The sequence below is a fragment of the Miniopterus natalensis genome, chromosome 9 (genome assembly GCF_054644295.1).
Source record: "Miniopterus natalensis isolate mMinNat1 chromosome 9, mMinNat1.hap1, whole genome shotgun sequence".
NCBI classification, from domain to species: domain Eukaryota; kingdom Metazoa; phylum Chordata; class Mammalia; order Chiroptera; family Miniopteridae; genus Miniopterus; species Miniopterus natalensis.
In genome coordinates, this window is record NC_142089.1 from 20,981,826 (window position 1) to 21,009,163 (window position 27,338).

The window sequence follows — 27,338 nt, forward strand, 5'->3', positions numbered from 1 at the left end:
TCAGGTGTGACGGCTCCCGGGCCCAGCCCCAAGGACATCACTGGGTTATTGGAGGGAGAGGCAGACGTGAGTTGGGTCCCTCCTGCCTTCCTCTCTTGGCAACATAAAGGTAATCATGATGAGCTAACATTTACTGAGCACCCACAAACCTCAGAGCAGCAGCCCTGTTCTGGGTGCCTTCTGTGTATAAAGTCGGGTCACATTTCCACCTCACACGGGGGGTGTTATTATCACCCCATTTTAGAGGAACGAGCTGCAGAGAGGTTAGGTCTTTTGCTTAAGGCTACACAACCCGGGAAAATGGCATTGGACCCTCTGCCCTGCAATGATACATGCTCTTCCCAGCCCCCAGTTCACACGCACGGGCATTACAGTCCCCCACCGGCCCCCGCCAGCACTCAGAAGGGTCTTTCCAAAGGTAAATCCAGCCCTATCACTCCCACGCTTAACATATTCCAATGGATCCTTTCTCAAGAGCTGCTTTCTCAGAAAAAAGTGCAAATTCTTTAGTATAGTTTACAGAGCTCTTGGCCCCTCCAGTCTCACTTCCTTCCCCCACCATCCCATTTTTTTGCCCAGGAACACCAAACTACTTTTGTTCTCCTTTCTGATTCCTCACCAGCCCCTGCTCCCATCATGCAGCTGCTCATTCCCTGAGCAGTGCCTTTGTGTGCTCGCTCCCTAGGCTAGAATGCCTGTCTCCTCAACTCTTCTTGGGTGAGCTAGTCTCTGAGGTTCAGCTCAGGTGTCACCTCTTCCAGGAAGCCTCCCTGACTACTCCTCTACATGGCTTTGATAGGGTGGGTCAGGGGTGCTTCTGCTCTTATCCTAGGGCTTCTGGGATTTCACCCCACTGGTAACAATTGTCTATGTCTGCGTCTGTCTCCCCTGTGAGCCCTTGAGTCAAATACTCCCATCAGCCAAAGTGGAAGTCAGGTTCAGCCAGCCAAGAAGCACCTAAACGTCACTGGGAAGAGTCTGAGGTGGAGAAACTGCTGTTTCACATCCACCTCTTGGGGGGAGCTCTTTCTGGGGCTGAAAGTTAGGAGCGGTTGGGTAAATTACCTGGGCTGGAGGTAATTTGGGAAATCCTCGAGGGCATTGCTTCAGGAGCAAGAGATCTTACCTAAACCAATTTTGAAGGAGGTGGGTCTGGGAAGATGGAGGGATTTTGTTTTGCAACGAGGTGTCTGCAAGTCTGGGGCCAGAGCTGAACTGCTGGGACCATGGAAGAGAAGCTGAGCTCTGCCCCCAGGGGGTGCCCTCTTCATTCTTACCCTGCACTGGGCTCAGCCTCTTCTCCAATTCAGGGTGGCCTGAAAGATGCCAACGCACTAGCTGCCTAGGGCCTCCTCTAGGACCAGGGGAGAACTGGATTCAGTGGGAAGGAGGCACCTCTGGCTTCAGTGGGGGTTCGGGTGCTGGTAACAACAGCCCTTTCCGTGTCCAGATCCAGCTTTCATTCTGTTGACACTTACACAGATGCTGTAGGCAATCACGGCCTCAGGGGGAGCCTGCTGGGGTGGCAGTGCTGGGGTCACCTTCTTCCCTGTCCCCTCGAGCCTGGGCTTAGCTGCAAAGTGCTGTGGGGCTTGTGGCACCAAATGCGCCATCCCAGTGACATGAGGGCAGTGACAACAGGAAGCTGGTAAAGAGGCCTCTTTGTCCAGCTCCAATTTTTTGATCCAGACTGCCCCAGGCTGAGACCCCAAATGCTGTACACAGTGAACCGTGCGCAACCTTGCTGCTTGGCAAAAAGTTGCTGTTCTCCATGCCAAATGTTGACACACTGAATTCAGTGTCGACGAGGGACCTTTTAGAAACATTCAGCATAACATAATAGACTAATTCATTAGCACCCCATGGGTCTGACTGGGTGGAAGCAGGAGCTCGGAAAACATCGCCTTAAGGAATGACAGATGAAAATATCTTCCCCATGATATAACTGTTATTGCTGCGAAGTGGCATTAATTGTGATTGCTTATCTATTAATTTATTATAATTCTTTTTTCACCTCCAGGCTTTTACCTACACATGACATGTTCCAGGGGCTCAGCTGGGGCTGATTAACGTGGGGTTATCTGGGAAGGGCTCGAAGCTGGCTGGCACAGATAATGGCAGCTGGGGTAATTAAAATGTCTTCTGCATGGGAGAAGCAAGTTTGGAGAATTTTTTAGAGGCAAAGAGTTGGTGGCATGGGTTTCCTAAAGAGAATGAGATAAATGCCAAGTGCCACTGCCTTTCCAATACAGCCACGACTGACCCATGGGCAGGGGTGGAATCACTAGGGAAACTCTCAAGCCAACAGGGCTGGAAGGAGGGTCCTAGAGTTGGAGCTGGAAGCAGAACATGGGCTGGGAGAGGACCCAGGGGACATAGCCAATGCCCTGGCATGTGGGGATTGCCGGGAGACACCCTGGTAGTGTTCCCCCCCCCCACATACTCCATTGTAGAACTGTTTGTATTGTGGCGGCTGAGCTTCCCTGGAAAGGTCTGTTCTTGATTCTAGGAAAGGTGTGGGGAGGAAGGGCACTGGGCTGGAACAGCCACGGGCAGGGCCGGAGGTCAGGGGCCAAAGCCTCTGTCACTGATCCACTGTGAGATTCGGGGCAGATCACTCAACCTCTCTGGTCCCAGGCTTTCCCATCAATCAACAGGGGAAGCAAACTCTGCTCTGTGAAGAAGAAAATCAGTGATGTGGAGAAAGGGCTTGGGAACCTGTGAAGTTTGGGTGCTGCTGGGATTTGTGGAGGCTCCATTGCCTCTATTGGTGTCAGTTGCCAGGCCTGGACCATCACAGCCCGCCATGTGGAATCAGAGCTGGCCAGAGGAGGCCGGTCAACACTCCTGCAGGCTCGCAGTGCGATAGGCCTCAGCGAAGGGTTCCTCACTGCTAACAGTCTTTGCTCCACCCCTTTCTTCCTGAGTGACCTCTCTGAGCCTCAGTTTCTCCTTTTCTGTAAAACTGGGAGAGCCATACCTCCCTTGGAGAGTTGGAGTTGGATGAGATGAGGTATGCTGAGCACACAGAAAACATAAGCAGGAGTTTATTTAGCTAATTGACTTCACTCATACAGAGAACGAAATGCCAAGCACTTTTCTAAACACTATACTGATGTCAACAGATTTAATGGTCAGTATAACCATCCTATGGGTAGTACTGTTATTGTACAATTTCATTGATGGGGAAACGAGGCACAGAGCAGTGAAGTGAAAGAATCTCAATTATGACTCAGGAAGATAGACTGGCATCAGAGTCTCTGGTCTTCACTGATTACTTTCTACTTTGTATTGTAGTCATTCATTCATTCATTCATTCATTCATTCAGGCATTCGTGAGCACCTACTGTCTACCAGGCATTATTTGGGCACTGGAGATATGGAGGCGAATCGGCCATGGTCCTTTGTATGTGTGAAGGGAGCCTACCAGCTGGTGAGCTCTGTGTTGACTCCATCTCTGCACACCGCTTCCCATCCAAGTGCCTAGCTCAGTACCTGGGACCTAGAGAGCATTTGTATATGGCTGCTGGATAAGTGAGTAAATGAATGACTGAACTAAGGAAATGAAAAATTAAGAGAAGAAGACACTGTCTGGGGCTAGAGGAGGGACACCCGGATCCTGCCCTGCTCCTCCCTCCAAGAACTCCAACTGTGACCCTAGTTGGGCAATGGCATCAATGTGGAGGGCACTGGGGTGGCGCCTTCTCCAGACTCTTGTCTAGAAGGTTGGGCCACAGGGCTGTGGGTCCAAAGCTTCAGGCCCTGCTGTTCCTCAGCTCCCTGAGGGGACACCCCTCTTGGCCTTGGGATGAGGCATGAGCCAGGTGGAATGAGGCATGAACCATTCTATGGCTTTAACAGAATGTTTGGAGGTAGGATTGGGAACAAGACCGAGGGAGCGCTTAACCACAGGCCCTGTGCGGACAGAGGGGGAAAGGGCCCACACTCAGGGTGGGTGACCAAGATGTGCGAGTTTTGTTTCTGCTGCTTCTAAAGGAAACTCCCAATGCCCATGCCTTCTGTTTGGTGGCATATCTTGGATTCTGGGAGTCCACTGTACCCCTCCTCCCACCAACAGCCCTCAGTTGATTGGCCAGGGAGTGGTCACCTGTCCCAAAGGTGGTTTTTATAATCTGGACCCAGCCCCCACCCTAGGGTGCTTGAAAATGTGGGGCAGGATTTATTTTTCTGTCACCAAGCCTGGAAATTAGAGGATGGGGATGCTACACATTTATGGTGAGCAGAACATTATGGAATAGTGAACTTTATCCAACTGCAAATGCCTATATAGTGCCCTTGGCCAGTCAGCAGTTTGACCTGGGGAAGGTCAATAACACTCAGAGAAAGAGGTGCTGAGAGGTGGCAGAGGCGGAATGGATGGTCGGTTGGGATGTGACGAGCCCAGGGAGCCCAGGGCAGCTGTGATGTGTGAAGTTTCCAGGGATGGAGCCTTTGATTAAGGAGCAGAGACCAAGAGTAGGGGGAGGAAGCAATGAGGAAAGAAGGGGAAAGGTGGGAGACACTGGCTGAGTCTCAGTGCAAAGGGTTGGAACCATCATCCTGTCATGTCCAGAGTTGCTTTGGACCTAGAACCACACTCCGTCTGCTCCTGTGACCTGATGGTTGATTCTTGAACCCTGAATGGCTTGAGGTGACCTGAAAGACTTCGGTTCCTTAAACCCCCAAAAGACCAAATGAGGGACCTGAGGCCCTGAGGCATCACAACTACCTATTCCCATTTTACAGACAAGAAAACTGAAGCTCAGGGAGGTTAAGTAATCTGCCCACATGGTAGGTCAGGGACTCTCATCCTTGTCTGTACCTCCAAGGCTTGCTCTCCTCTCACTGTGCTGGAAAGGAGAATGGGGTGGATGGACATGGCCTGCAGTGACCTCAGCAATCCCGGCTGATCTGCCTGCTGCTGCAGTGGCCCCTGGTTCCTCCCTTGTATTTCCCCATCATGGGCTCCAGGGCTTTGCCACAACAACTCAGAGCGGTGACAACTCAGAGATGTGAGCCAGTGGGATACAAGTGTGAGAAGAAAGTGCTGAGCTACGGACATAAGGCTGGCTGGGACCCCTGAAGGCCAGAAGTTGGTCTCTAGGAGCCCAGGATGGAATGGACAGGGCTGCCATGCCAGGGACAGGGCTTGGGCTCCTGGAATATGCCCCACTCCACTCTCCCAGACTTGCACCTCTGCCCTGCTGCCAGCCCCAAACAAAGGTGGAATATTGGGGACCTGGCAGCCTCATCCTCCAGCCCCAATGACTTCCCAGCATACAGCATGGCTAGAGAAGCCAGCTTGGGTGGGCAGAAATCCAGGGACTAGGGAAAGAAGGTGCCTGGTCTCAGTCACTAGCTTCTAGGATCACTTTCTCCTTACATGGCCCCTGGAAGGTCCCTAGGTCTGAGTTCTGGATCAGGAGAATGAACAGGGTGGCTCCTGAGCTCTGCCATAGGCACAGTGTGCAGTGTGTGTGGGGGGGTGGTGGTGGAAGGAGGGTGACAAGCAGTGGTGTGCTGGTAAATGCTTAATAACCAGCTCTCAGAGGAGAGGGGGTAAAAAACTCTTATTTGTACCTTTTGCCAACTTCCATAGTCTGAATGCTGCCATGGTGGCCAGTTTCAAGCCATCTATGTGACATTACTAAATGTGGAGTTGGGAAGAGATGAACACAATCGCCTCTCACAATCAGCCAGAGCGAGCCGGCTCCAGCATGCCACTGAACAGCTAGCCTGCCCCTTAGCCCTTGGTTATGCTGTTCCCTCTGTGTGGCATACCCTTCCTCTTTTTCCCTGGTGAACTCCTACTGATAGTTTGAGGCCCAGTTCAAGCATTTCTTTTCCAATAAAGCCTGCCTCAAATTTTCTACCTTCCACTAGGCCCTTGGCATCTGGCATCTCCTTTCACTATGCCCCATGGGCATCTGCCTGCTGTATGAGCTGTTCATAGGGATGCAGACCAGACAGGATGGTGGCTCCTTGAGGGCAAGAACTCAGTGCCAGTCATCCTGAGATACTCAGCTGAGCACAGGGCTCTGAGAAGAATGTTATCTGCATGCTGGATGAGTGAAGGAACCAGTCAGAGGCCTGCAGAGCTGCAGCAGTGAGGTGGATGCAGAATGTGGGCACTTGTTTCAGCAGCAAGGTGGTTAGCAATGCTGTCACTCGCCCGGACCTGGGCTGTGTGGAAGCGTCTACCCTCAGCCCCAGTGAGGTCAGAAGGCGCCTGGATCCAAGGCAGGGTGTCTGGGAGTTGGTGCCCCTTTGGCACAGGGATCTTTATTTTGCTGATCTCAGATCACAACTAATTATCCTAATGGGTTTAAATGGACCTAAATGTTCTCAGAGTTTGGATACGACCCATCTGGAGCCTGCAGGTGGGCTGGCCTAGCTGATAGTGAGTGGGTAGACTCTGGAATGGATGCTAAAGGAATCCAAAGTGGCCATTCTTGTTGTGAGATGCCTGAGACATGCGTGGGGAAGCGTGGGCTAGGAGCCGAGGGTCGGCATAATGAGAGCTAACACTTCTCTAGCTCTTACGTGCTGGGCACTGTTCTCAGCATTTGCTGTATTAACTCTTCGGGTCCTCACAACCATCCTAGGTGGTAGATGTCATTACTGTGCCCATTTTGCAGAGGAAGAAACTGAGACAGGGAGGTTAAATGACTTCCCCGAGGCCTCATGGCTGGTAAGCAGAGGGGCTTCTGTTCACACTGGCAGGTTCTAGAGCTCCTGCCCTTAGTCACACATAATGCCACTTCTCAAAGTAAGCAGGCCACAAAGACATCTTCGTGCCCTTACCTGGGGCCACACCTACAGCCCTAGGAAGGCAGCTCCAGCCTGGACCTCCTCTAGCTGCAGCCCATGGCCCCACTGGGCTGACTTTGCTCTGAGGGAACCCCACCCCAACCATGCCAGGGCCCGGGGGTACATTACCAGAGTGGTGAATATGAAGTGGTAGTACTCGGTCATCATGCCCATGGCCATGGCCTGTGGGAAAGCAGAGTGTCAGCAACCTGTAGGGAATGCCCGAGCAGCCCCCACCCCGGCCACCCCAGCGCCGAGGACTGGGCGGCGGGACAGGCCGGCAGTGGGCTGGGATATTCTGAGACCTTCTCCACACAGTGAGCAGGGCTGGCTGGCAGACAGTGGTGGGTTTCACCGGGGAGTGAGCAGTAAAAGCACCCGGGGCAGATTAAAATGCGGATTCTTGGGTCACACTCTCCAGATTCCAAATTTCGCAAGGTGGGGCAGGGCTGGTGGTCCATTGCTTTAGTAAGCATCACTCTGGGCCTGCCGCACAACCCAAGATACCTTCTCAAGTGCCCAGGCTCTACTCAGCTGAGCCCAGCGTCTCAGCTCTGGAGAGAGGTGTTCAGGTGCCCAGCCCCCACCAGCCCTGCAGGCCCAGGAGGAGGGTCTGTCCTCTGCCCAGCCTCCAGGAAGGGCTGACCACAGAGCAGGCCACGTGGCAGCGGTGGGGTCACTACACACCACCACGAGGTCTACAGTTCATACATTTAATGTATTTTATTAGAAGCCTATGATCTATAATACTAATGACCATAATGCATTTTCTACAGAGTTCTTGAGAATGCTGGTTCCACAAAGTGCTCTGAGCGAAAAATGTCACTGCAGCAATCCACTTAGAAAATGCCACACATCTCCTCCCCCCTAGGAGATTTAAGACCGGCACCCACAGGTGAAAGGCTCAGAGAAGTCCTCAGCAGGCAGACACACTTATTTTTGTTTAGTTCGGTGTTTAGCTGAGCAAGAATCTTCATTTTAAATTATAGATGTGTTCAAGTCAGACTGACCTGGGAGTACATTTTGACATGCAGGCTGGATGACCGAGGGCCCGCTACTCTCCCTTGAGCCTCAGTGTCCTCACCTGTGAACTGGGTAATAATAACCGACCCCACTTCCAGGCTGGCGGTAAATGAGGAACTATGAGTACCTCGCTCAGGGTGACTCCTTGGTAAACCAAAGTTGCGACTGTCATTCTTATTGTTACACGTGCCGGGGAGAGAAGGGATGCCCTGGGCACAGTTGGCTGGGAGGGTGGGGGTTAAGGGATTTCTGGGGAGCAATGTCTCCCCAGTGGCGACTTTAAAGATGCCCCACACCAGTGCCGCCCATGTTTCGGCACCGGGATAAACCCTTCCCTTCCTCATGGCACTGAACCCTCCGTGACGGTGGGAGGGGGGACCACTCATTCCACCCACAGAGGTGGGGATGGCTCCAGGGCCCCTTGCTCTTGGTAGGGGAAGGATTCAAGGTCTCCAATGAGCTTTTTTGTCACCACGTGAAGGAGGCTGGTTGGGGCTTTCTCAGGGGAAGGCAGAAGCTGCCATTCGCTCAGGCGCCCCTTGTGGGCCCAACTGAAGGGTGGAACGTGAGCCCTCCCCCAGGCCTTGAACCACTCCCAGGCCTTGCTCAGCACCTCTTCCACTGTACCCCATGTCCCTTTCCTGCCACCTGCCCCTCGAGGTGTCCTGTGTCAGGACCCTCCAGAATGCCTCCTGCAGTCACCAGGGATGCTTTCTGGGACATCGTTGCCTTTACACAGAGCACTGGCTGCAATCAGAGTGTTCTGGTCTCTCCGTGACGCCCTCGGAGGGGTTGAAGGCACCTTGTCTGTTTCTTTCTTAGGGGGCTGGGCTCTCGTTCCCAGCATGCCACACTGTGCCGTGTCCAGGATCAGGGGCCCACCCAGGACTCTCTTCCTCCACCGTCACTGCAGAGCCGAGCAGATGGTGCGAGGAACCTGGATAAACCTCTTAGTTATGGGAGAGCAGCACCAAGTGCTGCGGGCATGGGGATCAGTCTCTGGAAGGGGCAGTGAGGTGCTCTGGGGCTGTTTCTGAGACCGCCAGGCCTCTCTGTGCTTCCTGTCCCGTGTGGCTGCAGGCCCGTCTGCAGCCCCTGCTTCCCACCTGCAGAGATGGCATGAAAAGCAGCATTTACCCAGCACCCTTCATGCCCCAAGCCCGGCTGTGGCTGCTCACCCATCCTCTTCTCCCACCTCATGCCAGCTCGGACGATAGAGACCACTGTGTCCACTCTGCTGCTGGTGAAACAGGCTCAGAGAGGCAAAGGGACCGCCCAAGGTCGTACAGCCGGCAAGAGGCAGACTAGGGTCAAACTGAGATCTGGTGACATCGCGCCTGTACTTGGGGAAGAGGAGGCGGGGAGGGGCAGGCAGATGCCGAGCATCCCTGCTGCTGGCCAGCGCGCACCTGCTTGAGGATCTGGGCCGCCATGGTGTGGCTGCAGTCGAAGATGATGCGGAATTCCCGGCCTCGCTTCATCTCCTTGAGCAGGGGGCGGGAGTCATCAGAGTCCAGGGGCAGCTGGCGGATCTTCAGGCGGATGTTGTATCTTGATGGGGCCATGATGAGCTCCTGCAGTCGGATGAGCCCTGAGAGGCCACGGGACACAAAAGACATGTGTACGCACAGGTATAGACAGCGACAGGTCTCCGCAGGCTCATGTGCATATACCTGCCATGGCCACAGATCTGCAGACTCGGGCTCGCGGCCCACAGAGATATGAGCATGTGCATGGCCACAGTCTCTAGCGAACTCAGGCACAGACATGTGCACGCTGCTGTACATGTCTGCACATGCACATAGATTGGCGTGCACATACGAACATACGTTTACATGCACGTTGATACAGACAGGGCATATGCTTGGGCTGATCAGTATATGTGTATATATGCAGATTAACGTGTGTGCACACAGATACACATACACACATGTGGATTCAAAAGTAGGCATGGACAGAGAGCAAATTCTCACTGATCACGTCCACCCCCTCCTCTCCAACCTAGAATTGGGCGTAGAGACTTAATGGAGCCTGAACCAGACGCCATCCCCTCTTCATCCCCTGCCCCCTTGCAACATTGTGAGGCATGGGACAAAATCTTCCTAAATACCCTTAGTAACCTGCTTCTAGGATGCAGGCACAAGTGGCAGCTCCACACTCAACTTTAGCAACAGCTGGACAGGGTAAGTCCAGGTGGTGTCTGTGCCCAGCCCCCACCCCCACCCCCAAGGACAGACTCCTCAGTGAATCTGACATTCTTTCAGGCTCAATACAACCACCCGCTCCATGAAGCCTACCCTTACTGTTCTGTCCAGACAAGATCTCCCCCTTCCACAACTAGGTGGCCTTACCCTCAGCACTAGCCTCCTCTGGCCTCACCTTACTCCCCCGGTCCTGCCCCAAACTCCTTAACATGAGGGGCTGGGTCCCCACAGCCCTAGCCCAGGGTCTGCTTAAGTGGTTCTCAGCCCAAACTTCCGTAATTGGATTGACTCAGTGTTTTTCTCTCCCCACACTGAAAAATCCACTCTCCACCTTAGCATTTTGCAAAACCACTTAATCTGGGGACTTCCAGGGAAAACTAAATGTCACTTCCTAGAGACAAATGGCTTGCAAAGGTCTAATTAAGTTCATTTCTGTCCCTATTTCAAGGTTCATTCCTGCTGACGCCTCTCTGCTTAGCCTGGAAGGAAGCCTGCTGGCTGCTCCTCTGCCTCCAATTCTACTGCAGGGAGGGGCTCAGCCAGCACAAGGCTGAGGGCCCAGGTAGATCCTTACCCACTACCACCACCACCACTTGCTCACACTAAGGGCTCGGGGTCTGAGTCCTTGCTGCACTGTGTACTCAGCCATGCTCCACTCCCCCAATAACAACTCTGATTTTCCTTTAGGGAACGACCCTCCTTCTGTCTCAGTCCATATGACCAGGAAGGATCTATCCCCAGCTTCCAAGGCACAGCATGTGTCCCAGCCTGGCCAATCAGGCATGAATATGGGCTTACAGATAGATATGTGCCACCAGCTGGTCCTCTCAGAGTGGCTTCCAGTGCTAGAGTAAATAGTAAGATGTACCCCTTTTCCATTTAACTCCAAATAAGGATTATGTGAACCTGGGGGTCACCACATGGAACCTGAGAAAGATTCCAACAGGGCAGAAGTCAGAGAGGCCGAACAGAGAAAACAGGTCCTGATGATATGCAGTTGAGCCTTTGGATCAAACAGTACCTGAAGATAAATTGACTCCTGAACTTTCCAGTTAAAAGAGCCAACAAAATCCCATCCCATCCCCCTCATTTTTTCTGCTTAAATTAATTTGTGTTAGATTAAAGTTTGCAATCAACTGTTACAATGTCCCCTTTCTGGACAGAGTCCCCTACCTTCTCTGCCCCACTCCCTCACCCTATAGACAGCCCTCTTCGGGTGCCTTCCAACAGAGAGCCCCCGTTTCCAAAGCTATTTCAGGCACACATGTCTGGGTCTGTTCAGCCTCCCGTTCCCATTCCTGAGGGCTGGGTGTCAGGAAAGCCATCTGATTGGTGTCCTTCATGTTACTATGCTGGAGAGGACAGAAATAGAACCCTGGGACCTAAGCCTCCCAAAGTCTCCCAAACAAGCTTTGCCATGGCTGTGGGCATCAGGATGCCCAGTTCCCTGGAAGGTCTCAGATCCGGGAGGCTGGGTGGGGAGAGGGCTCTGGAGCCCTGAGTGGCTAGATCCATAGGGGCCCAGTGCCTCCTAATAACAGACTTGATGGGGAAGAGGAGAGGGATACCACTGGACTTTAGCAGAGGAAGTAGGGGTCACAAGCTCCCCCCAAACACACACCCAGCCTTCCCCCCACCCAAGCTAATCTCAGAAATCCTTGGTTTGGCCGATGCTGCGCCTTTGCGCCTGTTACCCGGAAGGCCCTGCGTGCACGCTGTGCTCCCACTTGCTTGGTTTTCAGCTCAAGCACAGCAGCCGCAGGCTCACAGGCTTTAGGGACCCAGGACATGAGGACAGGGCCAGCCCGGGTGCTGGAGCAGAGGCCACCAGAGTCTTCCTGTCAACCAGGTGCACTGCCCCGTGGAATACACGGTGACCCACATTCTCCAGCAGCAAATGTCAGAGCTCCTTCCCATCAGTGTATTCCCGAAGGAGACCGGAGGCCCGTCTCAGCCCAGCCCAAAGGAAGACCAGGCGCTTTTGTTTGCCCGAGATGAGCGTTCCTTCCTGGCTGCTCCCCTAATCAATCTCTCCCAAAATATCTGCAGTGAATCATGTTGTTGGAGTCGTGCTTTTCACTTACAAAGCACTTCTGCATTCATTACCCGCTCAGCCATCTCCCTGTCCTAGAAAGCGTGCAGATTAGGGACTGCTGTTCCAACATTACGGGTAAAGAAACTGAGGCCCAGAGAGGTTGACTGACCCTCTTGAGGTTGCACAGCATGCTAGCAATGGGGCAAAATCAGAGATCCATTTTTTTTGCTCCTAGACCACGTTATCAGGACATGAACCCATCACAAGTCAAGCAGCATCCGTATTGTAAAAAGATAACTAGCACACCCCTTTCTAGCTAAGAGAACCATGATTTTGTTTGGGTGACAAGGTGCCAGTCCCATGGGATATGCCTTGAGATTGGGAGGAGCCAGTCAATGGCAATTCTAGTCCTGTTTGTGATCAGGGTAGCAGGCCACTCAGTGAGCTGTACTGGGTGGGCTGCTGGAAGATTCTGAAACAGATTTCTGTCCCTGATAAGAGGCATGTCACATTAAAAAAAATCCCTTTGGCTCCTACCACACTTGAATCCTCTCTCCCAGCCAGGCTGCCCTCTTGATATGACTGCCACACACAGGCCCTCCTCCTCATTTTAACGCAGCCATTCCCCCCTCCTGTTATGCCCTCATCATTTTTCTCCTTGTCCATCCATCCTCAAGACCCAGCTCATGTCTCTCTCCTCTGCTAAGTCAGCCCAGACGAGCCAAAGCCGCAGAACTCTTGCTCCCCGAGCACCGTTAGTCCTGCCTGTATGTACATGCCATTGGATTCTTAGCTCTGATGGCCTCGAATGACGGGTGACCTCTCCTACAACATGATTAACTTCCCAAAACAAGTTGGCATAATTGCATTCTCATTTCTTCTTCCTTTCCCAGTGTCCAACACACTCTTTCCTAATAAAATTTAATCATAATTTATTTCAACTTGATTCAATTGAATTCAGTTCAGTTCAATAAACCTTTATAAACATCTGCATTGTACCAGACCCTGTGCTAAACCCTGGAGGCACAGAAAGCTCACGGTTTGGAAGCAGAAACAGGCTTAAAGACAATCATTCATAGTGGTAGCTACAGCAGATAAATCTACAGGGCTTCAGAAACACTGGAGGTGACCTGGAGCTGGGCAGGAGTGCCCCTCAATGGCAGAGACCTTGTGGTGGGGCACTGAGAGGGGTGGGGTCCCTGCCCTCTAGGATCTTTTGTCTGGTGCTCTGGGTATAGCAGGACCTCAATCGGTGGTGGTAGAATCCTGAGCCAAATCAACCCCGGGAATGTCTTTTCAGGGCGTTTGATTTCCACTCTGCATTAGGAGGTAATCGAGCTGACACTGAATCACAGGCTGCTGAGAGCCGGAGGGCTCTTTCCAGACTGGATGCTGTAGCTCTTTGCTTGACGCGTGGAGAGTGGGGCCAGATGGGTTAAGTGACTTGCCAAGGTCACTCTCTCTTAAGAGGTGGGACTAAGAAACATTTGGGACTTGAGTCTTTGGAAGGAAAAAGGAGAGGAAACAGCTCAGTGCTGCCAGAGCTGGCACACGTGTACTGGTGAGTCTGAGTTCAAAGTCTGTGTCCAGAGCCAGCAGGCTGGGCGTGCTGGCTGCAGATGGCAACGTGAGCGTGTAAGAGAGCAGGCAGGTGTAGGCGTGGCTGTGCGGGTGCGGGTGCGGGTGCGGGTGCCGGGGCCGGGGCGAGTGTGCTGAGTGCGGATTGGAGTGTGCTGATGGGGTGTGGGCGGGTAAGGTATGAGGCAGGTGTGAGGTGGGCTGGGGCTGAGTGAGGCGGGAGTGTGGGTGGTGTGCACAGGGCTGTGAGTGAGCACAGGGACAAGTGTGAGTGTGACTAAGTGAATCTTGAGTGTGAGAGAGGACCTCTTGCCCAGGGGCAGTAGAGTTGGGCAAAGAGTCAAGAGCCCCCATCCTGGTGTTCTGGCCCCCTTGCATCCTAACCCCGGCCTGGTCAGGCCTGGCCACCCACCTGTACTGTCATCATAGACCACGGTGGCCGACCGCCACTTGAGGTACTGGACCAGGTCAAGGATGGCGTGGCTGAGAGAGGCGTAGTCAGGGTAGAGGTTCACGTAGAAGGTGTCCTTGTTGTCCAGCGGGTGGTGCTTCCAGCGCAGCTGGATGTGGGGCACCTCCAGGGCATTGCAGATGGACTGGACGGCGTTGGTGCAGGAGCCCTGAGATGGCCCAAAGATCGCCACCACACCCAGTGCCAGCTGGTCACAGGCTGCAGCAGAGGGAGGGAAGGACAGCATAGAGGTCAGTGCTGGGCCTTATCAGGCGGCTGGGGGCTGGGGGCTCTGGAGCAATGGTTTTGATGATCCATAAACACCCAGGAAAACAGCGCCTTTGAGAGTGGATGACTGACAACGTCTCTGAATCTCCGTTTCCTCATCTGGAAACCAGGGTCGTAACAGTCCCTGCCTAATGGGGTTGTAGGAAGTTGAACAAGGTAACGCATATAAGGCCCTCAGCTCAGCGGCATAAAACAGGACCGATGTTACCTTTGATGTTGTCATCACTGGGATTAGCATCCCCGGCTCTGGATCACGCCCTGTTCTGGGTGGGAACTTGGGAAACAAATAGAAACAAAATACCTACTCGCTGATGACTTTTAAGCTTAAACCTCCAGCTCTGACCTGTTTCCTGAAACCCAACTTGCACATCTCACCCCTTGCTCAACACTGCCAGTCGGATGTCTAAGATGTGCCTCAGACCTAATGTGTCCAAAACGTAACCCCCTCTTCTCCTCCCAGCCTCTCCCGTGCTGGTAAACGGCAGCTTCACTGTCCCACCCAGTGCCTTATGCCAAAAGCCCGGGTTCTGTCTCCACTCCTCCTGTTCTCTCATATCCCACATCCCAATCCATCATCAACTCCTGCTGCTTCGTCTTCGAAACACTTCTCGCCATTCCAACGCTGGTCCAAGCTGCCATCATCTTTTACTTGGATTCCTGTAGGAGGCTCCTCGCTGGTTCCAGCCTCCCCAGTAACCCGCTCCGCCATCTACCGTGCACGCAGCAGCTGGAGTGAGCCTTTTGCACCTCAGTGGATTACATCACTCCTTTGTTCCAAGGGCTCCTGTTCCACTCAGGGTAAAAGCCAAAGTCCTAACAGTGACCAACAAGGCCCTCCTGGTTGTAGTTCCTCTCCACCCCTGTCTCCAGCATCACCACCCCGCTACTTTTCTGACTTCCTTTCCCACCTTTCTCTCCTTTTCTCACAGCCCTCAAGTCCCACTGGCTTCCATGATGTTCCTCACGCATACTAAGCACAGTCCTGCCTCAGGACCTTTGTACTTGCTGTCCCTTCTGCCTGGACTGTTCTTCCCTCAGATCCACATGACTCCTTCCTTCCCTTCAGGTATCTGTGTCTGTGTGTCTTAATAGAGACACGTCACTGCCCAACCCATAATAGCAATCCCCATCCAGGCACGCTCCCTCAACCCCATACCCCATCTCATTTCTTTGTTAAATGACCACCAGAAGTCTTGTTCATTTGTTGACTTCTCCTCTCACTTGAACGTAAGTTCCAAGGAAGCAAGGGCTTGATCTATGTTGTTTATTGCTGCATCCACAGTGCTTTAAAAGTACCTGGTCTGAGTAGGTGCTTAATCAACATTTGCTGAGTGAACAAATGCTGAATCCTTGATTTCAAACAGTTCACATTCTTGGGGGAGTCCCAAGGGCTCAGGCAGATCAGACAGCAGATGCTTCTGGGAAGGTCAAACATCAGTGGGCACAGCACAGCACGAACTGAGCAGACCCAGGGCAGCTGGGGTTCAAAGGGGGATGTAGGCTCATATAGGGATTGTGCCTGAAAGATCCATAAAATGAACCTCTCAGGGGAATCAGGGGGAGGGCTCCCCAGGAGCCACTGCCCTTTCTTCTGGAAACTGTAGACACAGTTTCCTTTGGGCTCCACTTCTTTTTCAACTCCCAACCCGTGAAGGGTGGGCTAGTGACAGACCATAAGCTGACCTCCTCCAGGCCATGGACACTGGTTTAGAGGATGGTCACATGACCAGCCAGGGCGAGTGGGATGCCATGAGACAAGGGGGTAAGGTTTGGAGGTACAGTAGCCACCTTGTACGCACAAAGAAAGTGTGGTGCTTGTCTGTGAATGGAGCCAGTGTGCAGGTGAGCAGAGTCAAGAGAGAGAAAGAAATATGAGCCCCTGATCAAGTAGAACTCAGGAGTTTGGTTTCACGAACCAATACATTCTCTTTTTGCTTAAGTCAGTTGGGATTAGGTTTTCTGTCACTTGCAACCAGAAGAGCCCTAACTGAAGAACATCAGGAAACTCACCAGCCTGTGACCATGAGAATGAACTGCATGTACATGTATGAATATAGGATGCATGTAGGAGGAGCCAAGGCAGAGCACCTAAGCATGGATACCCAGTGAATTCAGATATTGCCTCAAGGGCCTCTGGGAATGACCTCTGGGCCTACGTCTACCCCTACTATCTGCAGAGCCCAGGGCCAGAGTACAAATGGAGGCCCATATACCATATGGCTAAATAGTTAAATGTTATAAGCTGACAAACTGTTATATAAAACATGCCCTGCCCCTCCACCTCCCCGAAGACAATATGCTTTCATAACAATCTGGAAAGTCAGGATAGAACAACCTGGAAAGTCAGGATGGAGACTTCTCATATGCAGTGATGTGGGGAGGTGGCACCGACTCCTACCCTGTCCCCTTCTCTTTGACCACTGGCTCCACCTTGTATCATAAGGGGCCTTGTGCTCTCCATGTGGACATCCTGGCCCTTGTGTCTGAGCTCCGTCTACACCTCTGCAAACATCTGCCGCTTGGTCACCCTTAGATGGGGCCTGTGAGTGCGACCGTGGCAACATGGCTTTCCCTCTCTGTGGACAGCCCAGGGAAGAAGTTCATGCAGGGCCACTGGGTGGGAAGCTCAGGACTTTAGATCCTTGGAGCAAAGATTAGAGGGGCAGGGCACAGGGTCCTAATGGGCAAGTCCCCTTGGTCCCACTGACGCCTTGTTTTGGGAGATGTCAACCAGAAGAGGGCGAGGTCAGCATCTCCAAAGCACAGGCCTTGGGAAAGGGGCCCTCTTGCCGGGGCTAAAGGTGGTACCAGTGGATCCAAGGACAAGGGTGGTTTCGAATCAACCAGAATGTGTGGTCTTTGAGCATTTTTCCTCTCCACTGACATACTCCCTTCGCTCTCACTGCTTCCTGGGAATAGGAGATATTACATAAAGTGTTTATTTTTCCTGAAATTTGTTCTTCCACCAAGAACACCAGAGGATGCCATTCATGGCCTAAGTGAAAGATACGACACTCTGGGGGTGGGCTAGTTATTGTTAGGATCTGCTGGAACCACCTGGAACACGGGGCAGGGCAGCCACGTGTGGGAAGTAGCGGGGCCGGTACAGAGAGCATCTCTGGGTCTCAAGATTCCTCGCGGTCAATGCCGAGCGCAGGAGAGGATGCACGGCGGACACACGGTGCCTTCCTGCTGCTCCTATGGTTGTGGGACTGGAGGCCAAGCCAGGGGAGTCGCTGTTTTGTCCCTGTTATTGTCACCCTAGAGTCAATAAACCTTGGCAGCACTCTGTGTGACTGTGTGTGTGAGACAAACCCCAGTGATAATAAATCCTTCAAAAACAGAAACTCTGGATGTGTCGGTAAATTGTCCCAAGGAAGCCGGTCCCTGCCCTGTACTCTCCCTGCCCGTTCATGCTGTTCTTCTATTGTCTGGGTGTGTAGGTGTCTACTCTCACACTTTGTCCCCTTAAGAGCAGGTGCTACCTGAGGGAAGAGACCATGTGTGAGTCACTTTGTAGCCATGGAGACTAAATACCAACACGGAGGCGATGGTGACAATGAATTAGTGACAGCTGCCCAGGCCTGGCCTGAGCCAGAGGTCATGGGAACCTGATACAATCTGTAGGTTTCTCTGATATCCCTGGCTTCCATCCTGTCATCTCCTGTCCCTACTCTTTCTCTTTTCCCTCTAGGACCTTCCGGTTGATGACTTAGTCAAATGACTTGTGTGCCTCATTACTTCCCATTACCACCTCTAAGAATCCGTGTTCTGGATTCCCCTTTGATCCAGGTCTTGAAGCAGGCAGGCGAATGCCGCCCTGTCACCCCCACCCCCTCCCAGCTCAACCTCTTCGATCACGGCTCCCTGCAGGCCCAAGGTGTGCGTATCCCTGTTTGACTGGGGCAGGGGAGAGTGGACCAACCACAAATTATGACGATGTGGAGGGCTGTAAGAGTAATCTTGAAGGAAGTAATTTAGATTTTGACATTTACTGTGGTGATAACGGTAAAGGTAATCGTGACAATAGTTGTGACAGCGAAGACCATATTGTGGGCCTGTTGACGATCCTGGTGATGCCACTAGTGAGGGTGGAACTGATGATAACGTTGATGCTGTGGCTTGATGGTGGGACGGTGATGATGGGATTGACGGAGATAAATATGCCAATGCCGTGACAGCGATTGTGACGATGACGGTAGAAACGATGGTGATAATGTCAGTGATGATGAGACTGGTGATGAAGACAGTAGGGGTGGTGATGGTGGTGCTGACGCTGAGTGGAGATGAGACCGTTGTTGATGGTGATGACAGTGATTGTGCTGATGGTGCGCTGCTGTTGACAGTGGCGACAGTGGTGATCTCATGATGTCCACGCTAGGTTTCATTCCGCCAGAGATGTCGTGATTAGATCTCACTATTGGGGGGCAGGAGGCATCAGTCCCGCCTTTCACCTATTTCTTCTCCCTGGCCTCTCTTCACATCCCTCTTCTCGTCCCCTTCATGTTCCTTCCGCCCTCTAATAACCTTCCAGTCTGGAAGAACACTGTTTTCTCAAAGGGACCAGGGCAGGGGTTATAGCAACAGCTGCAGCAGCAGCAGCTTTATCTCCAGATGTTTCCAGGGCAGCAGCCAACCCTTGTTCTGGCAGCCCTGAGCACACACTGCAGTAATTACATTATTTGTGGCTTCAATTTTAAATCCATTTTCTGGTCATTTTACAGTAACTCAATGGTTCACAGTCATTGCAGGAGTCCGCAGCCTGAATGCAGTTCCCCCCACCTCCTTTCCATGGCAATTGTAGTTATAGCAAAAATTATCCCAATCAATTTGTGTCTTAAAAGGAATTGAGCAGCCCAGAGAATAAGTGAAGGCAGAGGAGCCTGGGGAGTGCTGGGTCGATTCCAGGTCCGCTCTGGTCAGGCCTGGAAGAAAACACAGACGCTCTCTGGGTTGCTGGCTCAGGCGCCACCTGGCAGTCACTTATCTTTTAATTTTCCACAAAACACTGAAAAATAAAGACAATAAGTGAAAGTCCCTTTTAATGGGGAAAGGCCTCCTGGGCGTCTGTGGGAGGAAGTACTAATTCAACCAGAGCTGGCCGGGCAGGTGGCGCTGGGCTCCACGCCTCTGCCTCCCGCACCCGCGTGCCCGAGGTGGCGGGATCTGGCCGGTGCGAGGAGCGTGGCGATGGGCACCTCTGCCTGCGGAAAATGAATTATCACGGGGTTAACTGGAATTAGGCCCAAGATCACCCCCCTGGAAGAGGCCTAATGATGCTCCTAAGAATTTAAAAAATGAAAGAAAAAAGAAAAATAAAGATCACAGAACACGGGGCTCCCCAAGGGATGGAGGGCGCCCAGCGGGGGGCATGATCAAACAGCAGACATGCCTCCAGGGTCAGACAGCAGTTTCCAGCCACAGCGCGGGTCGTCTTTGGCACATTATCAGAGGGACATTAAGGGAGAGAGGTGGCAGAGAGGAGCTCCTTAATTTTTTTTTTTAATTGAGATATAACACAATATAGTGAAGTGCGCTCATTTTAAGCACAGACTTTCATGACTTTTTACATAGAACCACACTCGTGTAGGTTCTCTTTGGATCAAATACAGCACATTTCCAACACCGCAGAAGGTTTCTCCTGCCCCTTTCCAGCTCACATCCACCGCAAACAGCTCCCTCCCCAGCAGTCCGTCTGCGAGGCTCATTCCCCACGTTGGGGGTAGCAAGAGTTTGTTCTTTTCTCAGTGCAGATTCTAATTCCACGGTGCAGCTACGCCCATCCTCCTGCTGACGGAGTTCTTTAATTTATTTCCACTTTGGCTGTGATCGGTGAAGTTGCTGGGAACAGCCGCAGGCCTGCGCAGCTTCAGCAGGTAGGCCCGCCAGCCGCCCGCCGGCGCGGGGAGGGAGGCCTGGCCTGGCTCCTGCCCCGCCACACATGCAACACTGATTTGACACAGGTCGCAGAGCTAACTACGAAAGACAGAACGAGAGGGTTTCTAGGAGAGAACGTGGGAGAATATCTTCGTGAGGAAATCAGAGCACAAAAGGCTTTGACCATGCTGAAAAGTCTCAACGAATTGGACTTCTTTAAATGAAGCACTTCGCTCCTCAGGAGCTACTGTTAAGAGGGTGAAGAGGCAGGCTCATCTGGAACAGACACACGCGATACACATGCGTGCGTACCAAGGGCTCTCAGCCGGCATTTATTAAAGGCTCTGACAAATCAATAAGGCAATGACGAGCAATGCAATTTTTAAAAGTGGTTGGAAGGCCCAAAAAGGTACTCCAGGGGAGAAAAGATTCAAATGATCTATTAGCATATGAAAAGATGCCCGGGCCCTCTGGGTCATCAGGGAAATGCAAAGCAATGCCCCAATGAGACGCCTGCTCCATAAACGACCCAAGTGGCCACAGTGAAAATAAAGCTGATTTACCAAGAGTCTGTAAAGACGTGGAGCCACAGCAAGTGCCATCCACTGCCCAGGGAGTGCGAATTGGTGTGGCGACCGGGGAGAACCGCTCAGCTGAACATATACACAGCCTAGGACTTCACACATTCGATCCCAGGTACACATCCAACAAAATATGCACATTTGTGCACCAAAATACACCTACAAGAAAGCTCACAACAGTGCTGTTCTATGGCCCCAAATGGAAACAACTCAACTCAAATGTCCAACTTATTTTTGATTTTGAAAAACTGGTTTTATATAATGGAATGCTATGCAACATTGAACAATAGACTACTGTTATATTCAACAACAGATGAATCTCACAGATATGTTGTAGGGGGAAAGAAGCCAGACAGAAAAGCATGCTCTGGTATCTTATTTATGCGAAGGTTCAAAACAGGCAGAACTGGTGCATGGCACCGGCAGTCAGAACTGTGGTGCTACACAGTACAGCAGCGAAAAGGCAAAGGGCAGATGTCACAAAATCACACACACACACCAGGGCCCAGAATTGTGAAAGACATTTCCAGAGTGTTATAAGATGGAAGCAGGGAGACCTGACCTTCTCTGGGGGCTCAGGGAGGGCTGCCCTGAGGTCCATAAGTTTGAGAAAAAGGTGAGTTAGCTAGACAAAGGGCAGGGCAGAGGTGGGACTTGCAAGGGAAGTAATTACAAGCAGAGGGCATAGCATGTGCAAAAGCCCTGAGGTGCGAGGAAGCTGGGCACCCTGCAGGTGGTGGGTATGGCTAGAACCTAGAGGTTGACGAGCAGGTAGCATGGATGTGGCTGGAAGGTCACGTTGGGGTTGGACTGGACATAACTTCATGGGCTCTAATGATGATTTAGGGAAGGAAGATGGGACACACCATCCAGGGTAGGTGAGCTGGTGTGGAGTGAAGGGCTGTGGCTTTGGTTACTCGGACCAGTGGCTGGACTTTCAGAGCTGAGTGTTCCTGGCTCGGGTCTGCTCACCTGTCCCCAGGCAGTTCTGCATTGTGCAGGACTGGACCTTCCTACTGGAGGAAGTGCCTCGGAAGGCTCTGAGCTCTGCCCCGGGCGCACTGCTGGCCGCAGAAGGTCCCTGTGCTGAACTGCAAGTGCACCACTAGACAGTCATTGTATTATTTTAGAGGTTTTTAGACAAAATGGACAGAAGACTCAGCTTAGCCCTTAGGGGTGGTTCTGCCCACGTGGGCCTCTTGTGTTCTGACTCCAGGCATTTGTTCTCTGTCCTGACCTTTTTACTGAGCAGTTTTGGTTGAGTTCAGTCATTTTCTCTACGGATGAGGCCGGGCAGAGGGTGCCAGCACAGGCTCTCAGCAGGGAGGTGGATACCTGACTGCACAGAGTTGGCTGCAGGGCATGCTGGGGAGGGAGTGGGGAGGACATGGGCAGAGCGGAGGGCATGTCAGCACAGGGGAGGGGAGATGGGCGATGGACCACGGTGAGGCCGTTAGGGTGGGGTGGCTAGAGGGTGGGGTGCCTTGGGTCTGGGTACAGGTTGGCTCTGAGACTCAGGGCAATGGCCTCAAAAGTGTGAGCGTTAGCCGTTTTCAATGTCAGGGACCCTCCAAACCTCAGTGCACAAGACAAGGAGAAGCAGGGTGGGAGGGACAAGGGCCAGCAGCAGGAAAGTGCTTGCAGGTGTGAGGTACCCTGACGTGATGGCTCAGCGTGTGGACAGCCCGTCAGTCAATGTCATAAGAGCAAAGCCCAATACGGTGCTTCATATGTGCCAGACATGGATCTAAGTGCTTCACAAAGCTGTGCCCATTTTGTAGATGAGAAAACGGAGGCTCATATTGTCCAAGGTCACACAACTAATATCAGAGCAAACAGGGTGCAAGTCCAGGCAGTCTTCCTGCAGCCCATGCTCTGCTGCCTTTCTGTGCTGAAATGTTTACCCACAATGGAGCTTTGTGGGTAAACTGAGCCAGCAGCAGGTAGCACCTTGGCAAATCTGCACCCGGGAGCTCAGGAGACCTTGGTTAAGAACTTGGGATCCTTTAGAGAGACTGAGGGTCCCCTGTGGATGGTCCTCAGTTTTCCCAAGATATCTGGATGTTGCTGCCCTTAAGCTCAACTGACAGGGGTCTGGGACAGTGATGCTCAGACACCCGTTCCCCATCCTCACACCAATCACTCGCTGCTTCACTCAATGACCATTTCATCGAGCACTTACTATACACCAGCCTTTTAGGTGCCAGGGCTATCTACATTGGTTAAAAAGAGAGAGACTTCCTTTTGTGGAGTTGGAGAGAAAGGAAAAGTCATTAAACACACACAATTATTTAACTATTCATTGTGATAAGAGCCTTGAAGAGAAGCAAGGGGCTATGACAGCATATTATGGGAAGGATGGCCTAGTCTTCCCAGGGATGAGAGGCCCCAGGCCTGAGATTTCAAAGTAAAGTTTCATGGACTCTAGGGTCCTATGAAAGTTATTCCCAGAGTTATCAAAACCTTTAAGTTAAATTTAAATTAAGTATGTATGTGAACTATATATTTAAAAACAGTAACAAAGGAGTGTATTTGTATACTCAAATGTGCCACACTGGAAACTGCTAGTTCATTCAGGTATTGATAAGTTACCTTTTTTTCCTTCTTCTTGGAATAAAGTTCTCCAGTCCTTTCTGTGCAGTGATGGAAGTTTATTGTAAATGTCTCACTGATGAAGGATGAAGCCCGAAGTTTGTTTTGTTTTCTTAATATTTAAAAGTTCAGGTGTGGGAAAAACTGATTGAATTTACTACAGCTTTTTTTTATGAATTATGATTTTCCTGTTATTTTGTAGCCAAAACAAAATATGAAAACATTGAATGCTGAGGTCAACGTTAGACTTCAGGTGTCATCCATAGCCTCTGGGGTCAAGTAGTTGTAGCCATAGAAGCAGCTCTGCTGTTTTTAGTAAGTCTTTTTATGACAAGTAAGTGTTGCATATTTGAATTTATACATATTTTGTTCTATATGCATTTAAAATTTTTATACTCAGGGTAGAATTTCAATGAAATGAAAACAAGTTTGAAAATGTCTTCAGTTTAGAGGTGTCAGAGACCTGGGCTGGCCTCCATATTGCTACCTCCCCAGTCCCTCTTAGGCCGCACCCCTCACCCCTCATCCGTCTCCTTGGCCCCTTACTCCCTCATGGCCCCTGACAGTGGCATGGGAACTCCTGACAGACAACCCACTGCTCCTGGGGGTGACACACCCTAAAGTGAACTGGGACTGATGCAGGTACCGAAACCTGGTGGGAAAAGATTCTAAGCCCCAGGCCCACCCAAAGCGTTGAGCAGTTTTCAGCACCTTGGACAGCAAACGCCACCCTACTACTAAGGCAGGGAAGCCGGCGGACAGGGCAGCTCACTCACCCTTCTTGGTGGCCTCGAAGCTATCGTGGAAGTGAATCCTCTGGATGTCATAGGTCAAGGTTGTGTTGGGCAGCAGAGTCCTGTTCCTGTTGATGATGTTGGCAGAAAATCGAAAGGCATGCTCCTCGGCGTTCATGACCTGGGCGTTGGGGCCGTCTGCATACTCAAAGATTCCTCCTGCGAGAGACGGCAAGATTGTGTGTGCTGGGGAGGGAGAGGGCGCTAACAAGGGTGCCTGACTCAGAAAGGTTTATGGACAACCTCCCCCCTCCCAAGTGTTCAGTAATATTCTAGATAATTCCCATCACAGACATTGTGCTGGAGCATGAGAAATATGAAAATCCTCCTAGTTCATTTCATTCAGTGAACAAAGTCCTGATAACAGAGACTGACAAACAGAGCCCAAATAAAATCACCAACTTATTAATATTGCTATAAAAATTCTCAATAGAGTGCTGGCAAGTGGAATCTACCAGAATATTACAAGGATAACGTGCCATGACCATGCAGAATTGTATTCCAGCAATGTAAGTGTGGTTCAGTATAAAGAAATCTATGAATATCATTCCATCACATTAATGGTTCACAGGAAAAAGAACGTATGACCAACTCACAAAACACGGGAAGACATTTGGTAAAATCCAATACTTACTGTTGCTATGAATGCTCAATAATCTAGCACCCAGAAGGATACTTCCTTGATTTGAGCATCCTTAGCTAAAATCAGTCCTTTAATATCACACTAATGGTGAAACATGAAAGACATTCTCATTAAAGAAAAAAGAGGGAGGGGGAGAATTCACACCACACCATTAACCAATGAAATCAGAGAGAAAAGGAATTTAGAGGCATATTTCTTGGAAAGAAAAAATTCTTACTTGAAAATGATATACATGCCTTCCTAAAAAAAACACAAGCCCTTAAAAATAATCCCTAAACATGAAAACTAGTAGGAAGTAGTAGAAGATTCAAATTAAATAACCAGTTAGCACAAGTTAATAGTGTTTCTTTATATCAGCAATGATCAGTAAGAACACTTAATGGCAAAATGATTTCCTTCACAATATTAACAAAATATTAAATAACTAACAACAAACCAAATAATAAAGTGCAGTTTCTAGTAATAGAAATGACAAAAACACCTTAAGTGAGAGACACGAAAGTAGACTTAAATGAGGTATTTCTGGATATTTAGATTCAAGGGTAAAGGTGTCTGTTTTCTCCAAATTAGTTTTTCAGTTTAATTCAATTCTAATTAGGATCATAGAAGGATATTTCTTTTACTTGACAAAGTGACTCTAAAATGCATCTGGAAGACTAAACAGGTGATAACAATCTAAAAAGAGGCGAGAGGTGACTTGCACCATCAGATTTAAAACATATCATAAAACCAAAATAATTAAAACTGTGTCCTTCCTAATGGCATATGAAAACACAGACAAATCAATGGAATGAGATAAAAAGTTCCCAGGAAGAGATTCAAGTAGAGATAAGTATTTAAGACATGATAAAGTTGGCTATTTCTAATTAGTAGGTAAAAGATGAATTATTCAGGAATTGTGCTGAGACAATTATTCAATGATTAGGGAGAAATTTAAGTTAGATTCTAATCTTAAGTCACATATCAAAATAAGTTCCAGATGGATTAAAGATTAAATAGCAAGGAAGTAATGGAAAGAAGGAGGAAAGAAAACACTATAAAAGTGGCGAAAAAATACAATATTAAGGTGGAGAAAGTATTCCTAGGCATTTTTAAAAATTGATTTTTAGAAAGAGAGGAAGGGAGAGGGAGGGAAAGAGAGAATCTGATGTGCCCTCAGCAGGAATCGAACTGGCAACCTTTTGGTGCCTGGGATGACGCCCAACCAACTGAGCCACACTGACCAGGGCCTTAGTCATTTTAATAAAGTCAGAAAGTAGGAGAAAGATGAATAACTCCAAGAAAATCATATAAAACTTATATTTATCAAAACTACCATAAACAAAATGAAAACAACAAACTCCAAAACAATAATTGGTAACATATATGGCACTATAAAGGTCAGTGTTATTATTTTATAAAAGCACTTAAAACTCAACACAAAAGATAAACACTCCAACAGAAAAATGTGTGAAGGGCAAGCACAGGTGTTTCACAAAAGAAAAAAATAATAATACAAAGGAGCTATTAACATATGAAGAAATGTTCCGGGTCCCTAACAATAAACTCAATTTAAACCAACAGCCAGATGCCATTTTTCTGCCTGTCTTGTTGGCAAACATAAAATAAATGATAACACCCAGCTTGGAACACAGACACTTAACTGTTGGTGGAAGTGGGAACCCGCCTTCGGCCATTAGAAATGTATCAAAAGCTTTAAAAATGCTCATGTCTTTGACTCAATACTTCAGTGACTCCGGTGATGGGCACATTATACACAGGGAGGGGGAACTAGAGATTCAAACACCAGAGAAATACTCAGTAAACTGCCATTTGCTGAATATTTCCATATAGTAGCAAAAATTTCATAATTTGGGAAATATTCAGAATGTATTTTTAAGTGAAAAAATGGAGGTTAGAAAGCAGGAGATGCAGTGTGACCCCAGGCCAGAGAGGAAGACTAGGAGGAAGGTGAGGAGGAAATTACATCATTGACATAAGAATGGGAGACATTTCAAAACGACACAAGTGAACAGTCCTGGGTGGTCGATTTCTTATTTTGTTCTTTCCGTTTTTCTACATTTTCCAAATAAAGCTATACTTTTGTTTCTTTATTTGCTTTAAAATCAAATTTATTGAGGTATCATTGAAGAAATTCCGCACCATTCACCTTGTTTTACGTGCACAAAGATTTCTAGGAAATTTACTGAGTGGCGTGACCACCACCACAATCCAGTTTCTAAACATTTCCATCATCCCCGAAGCTCCCTGGTGCCCACTTAAGCTCAATCATCTCTTTCGCCCCCAGCCCCAGGCAACTGCTCATTGACTTTCGGCCTGTAGAGATTTGTCTTTCCCGGGCATTTCTCATAAATGCACTGACGCAGTTTGTGGTCCTCTGCAGCTGGCTTCTTTCACTTAGCATGGTGTTTTTAGACTCATCCATGTTGCGGTGTGTATCAGCTCTTCATTCCTTGTTGTTG

General features: G+C 50.2%; 1 protein-coding gene across 1 annotated transcript in view; it reads right to left on the reverse strand.

Moving 5' to 3' along the window:
• GRIK3 (glutamate ionotropic receptor kainate type subunit 3) overlaps positions 1 to 27,338 on the reverse strand; it is a 186,049-nt gene that overhangs the window by 46,707 nt on the left and 112,004 nt on the right. The window contains exons 2-5 of the mRNA XM_016219946.2: positions 24,216 to 24,392; positions 14,063 to 14,320; positions 9,243 to 9,424; positions 6,940 to 6,993 (exon numbers count right to left, since the gene is read on the reverse strand). Of these exons, the coding sequence (XP_016075432.1) occupies positions 6,940 to 6,993; positions 9,243 to 9,424; positions 14,063 to 14,320; positions 24,216 to 24,392 (671 nt within the window). The remainder of the gene's footprint in view (positions 1 to 6,939; positions 6,994 to 9,242; positions 9,425 to 14,062; positions 14,321 to 24,215; positions 24,393 to 27,338) is intronic.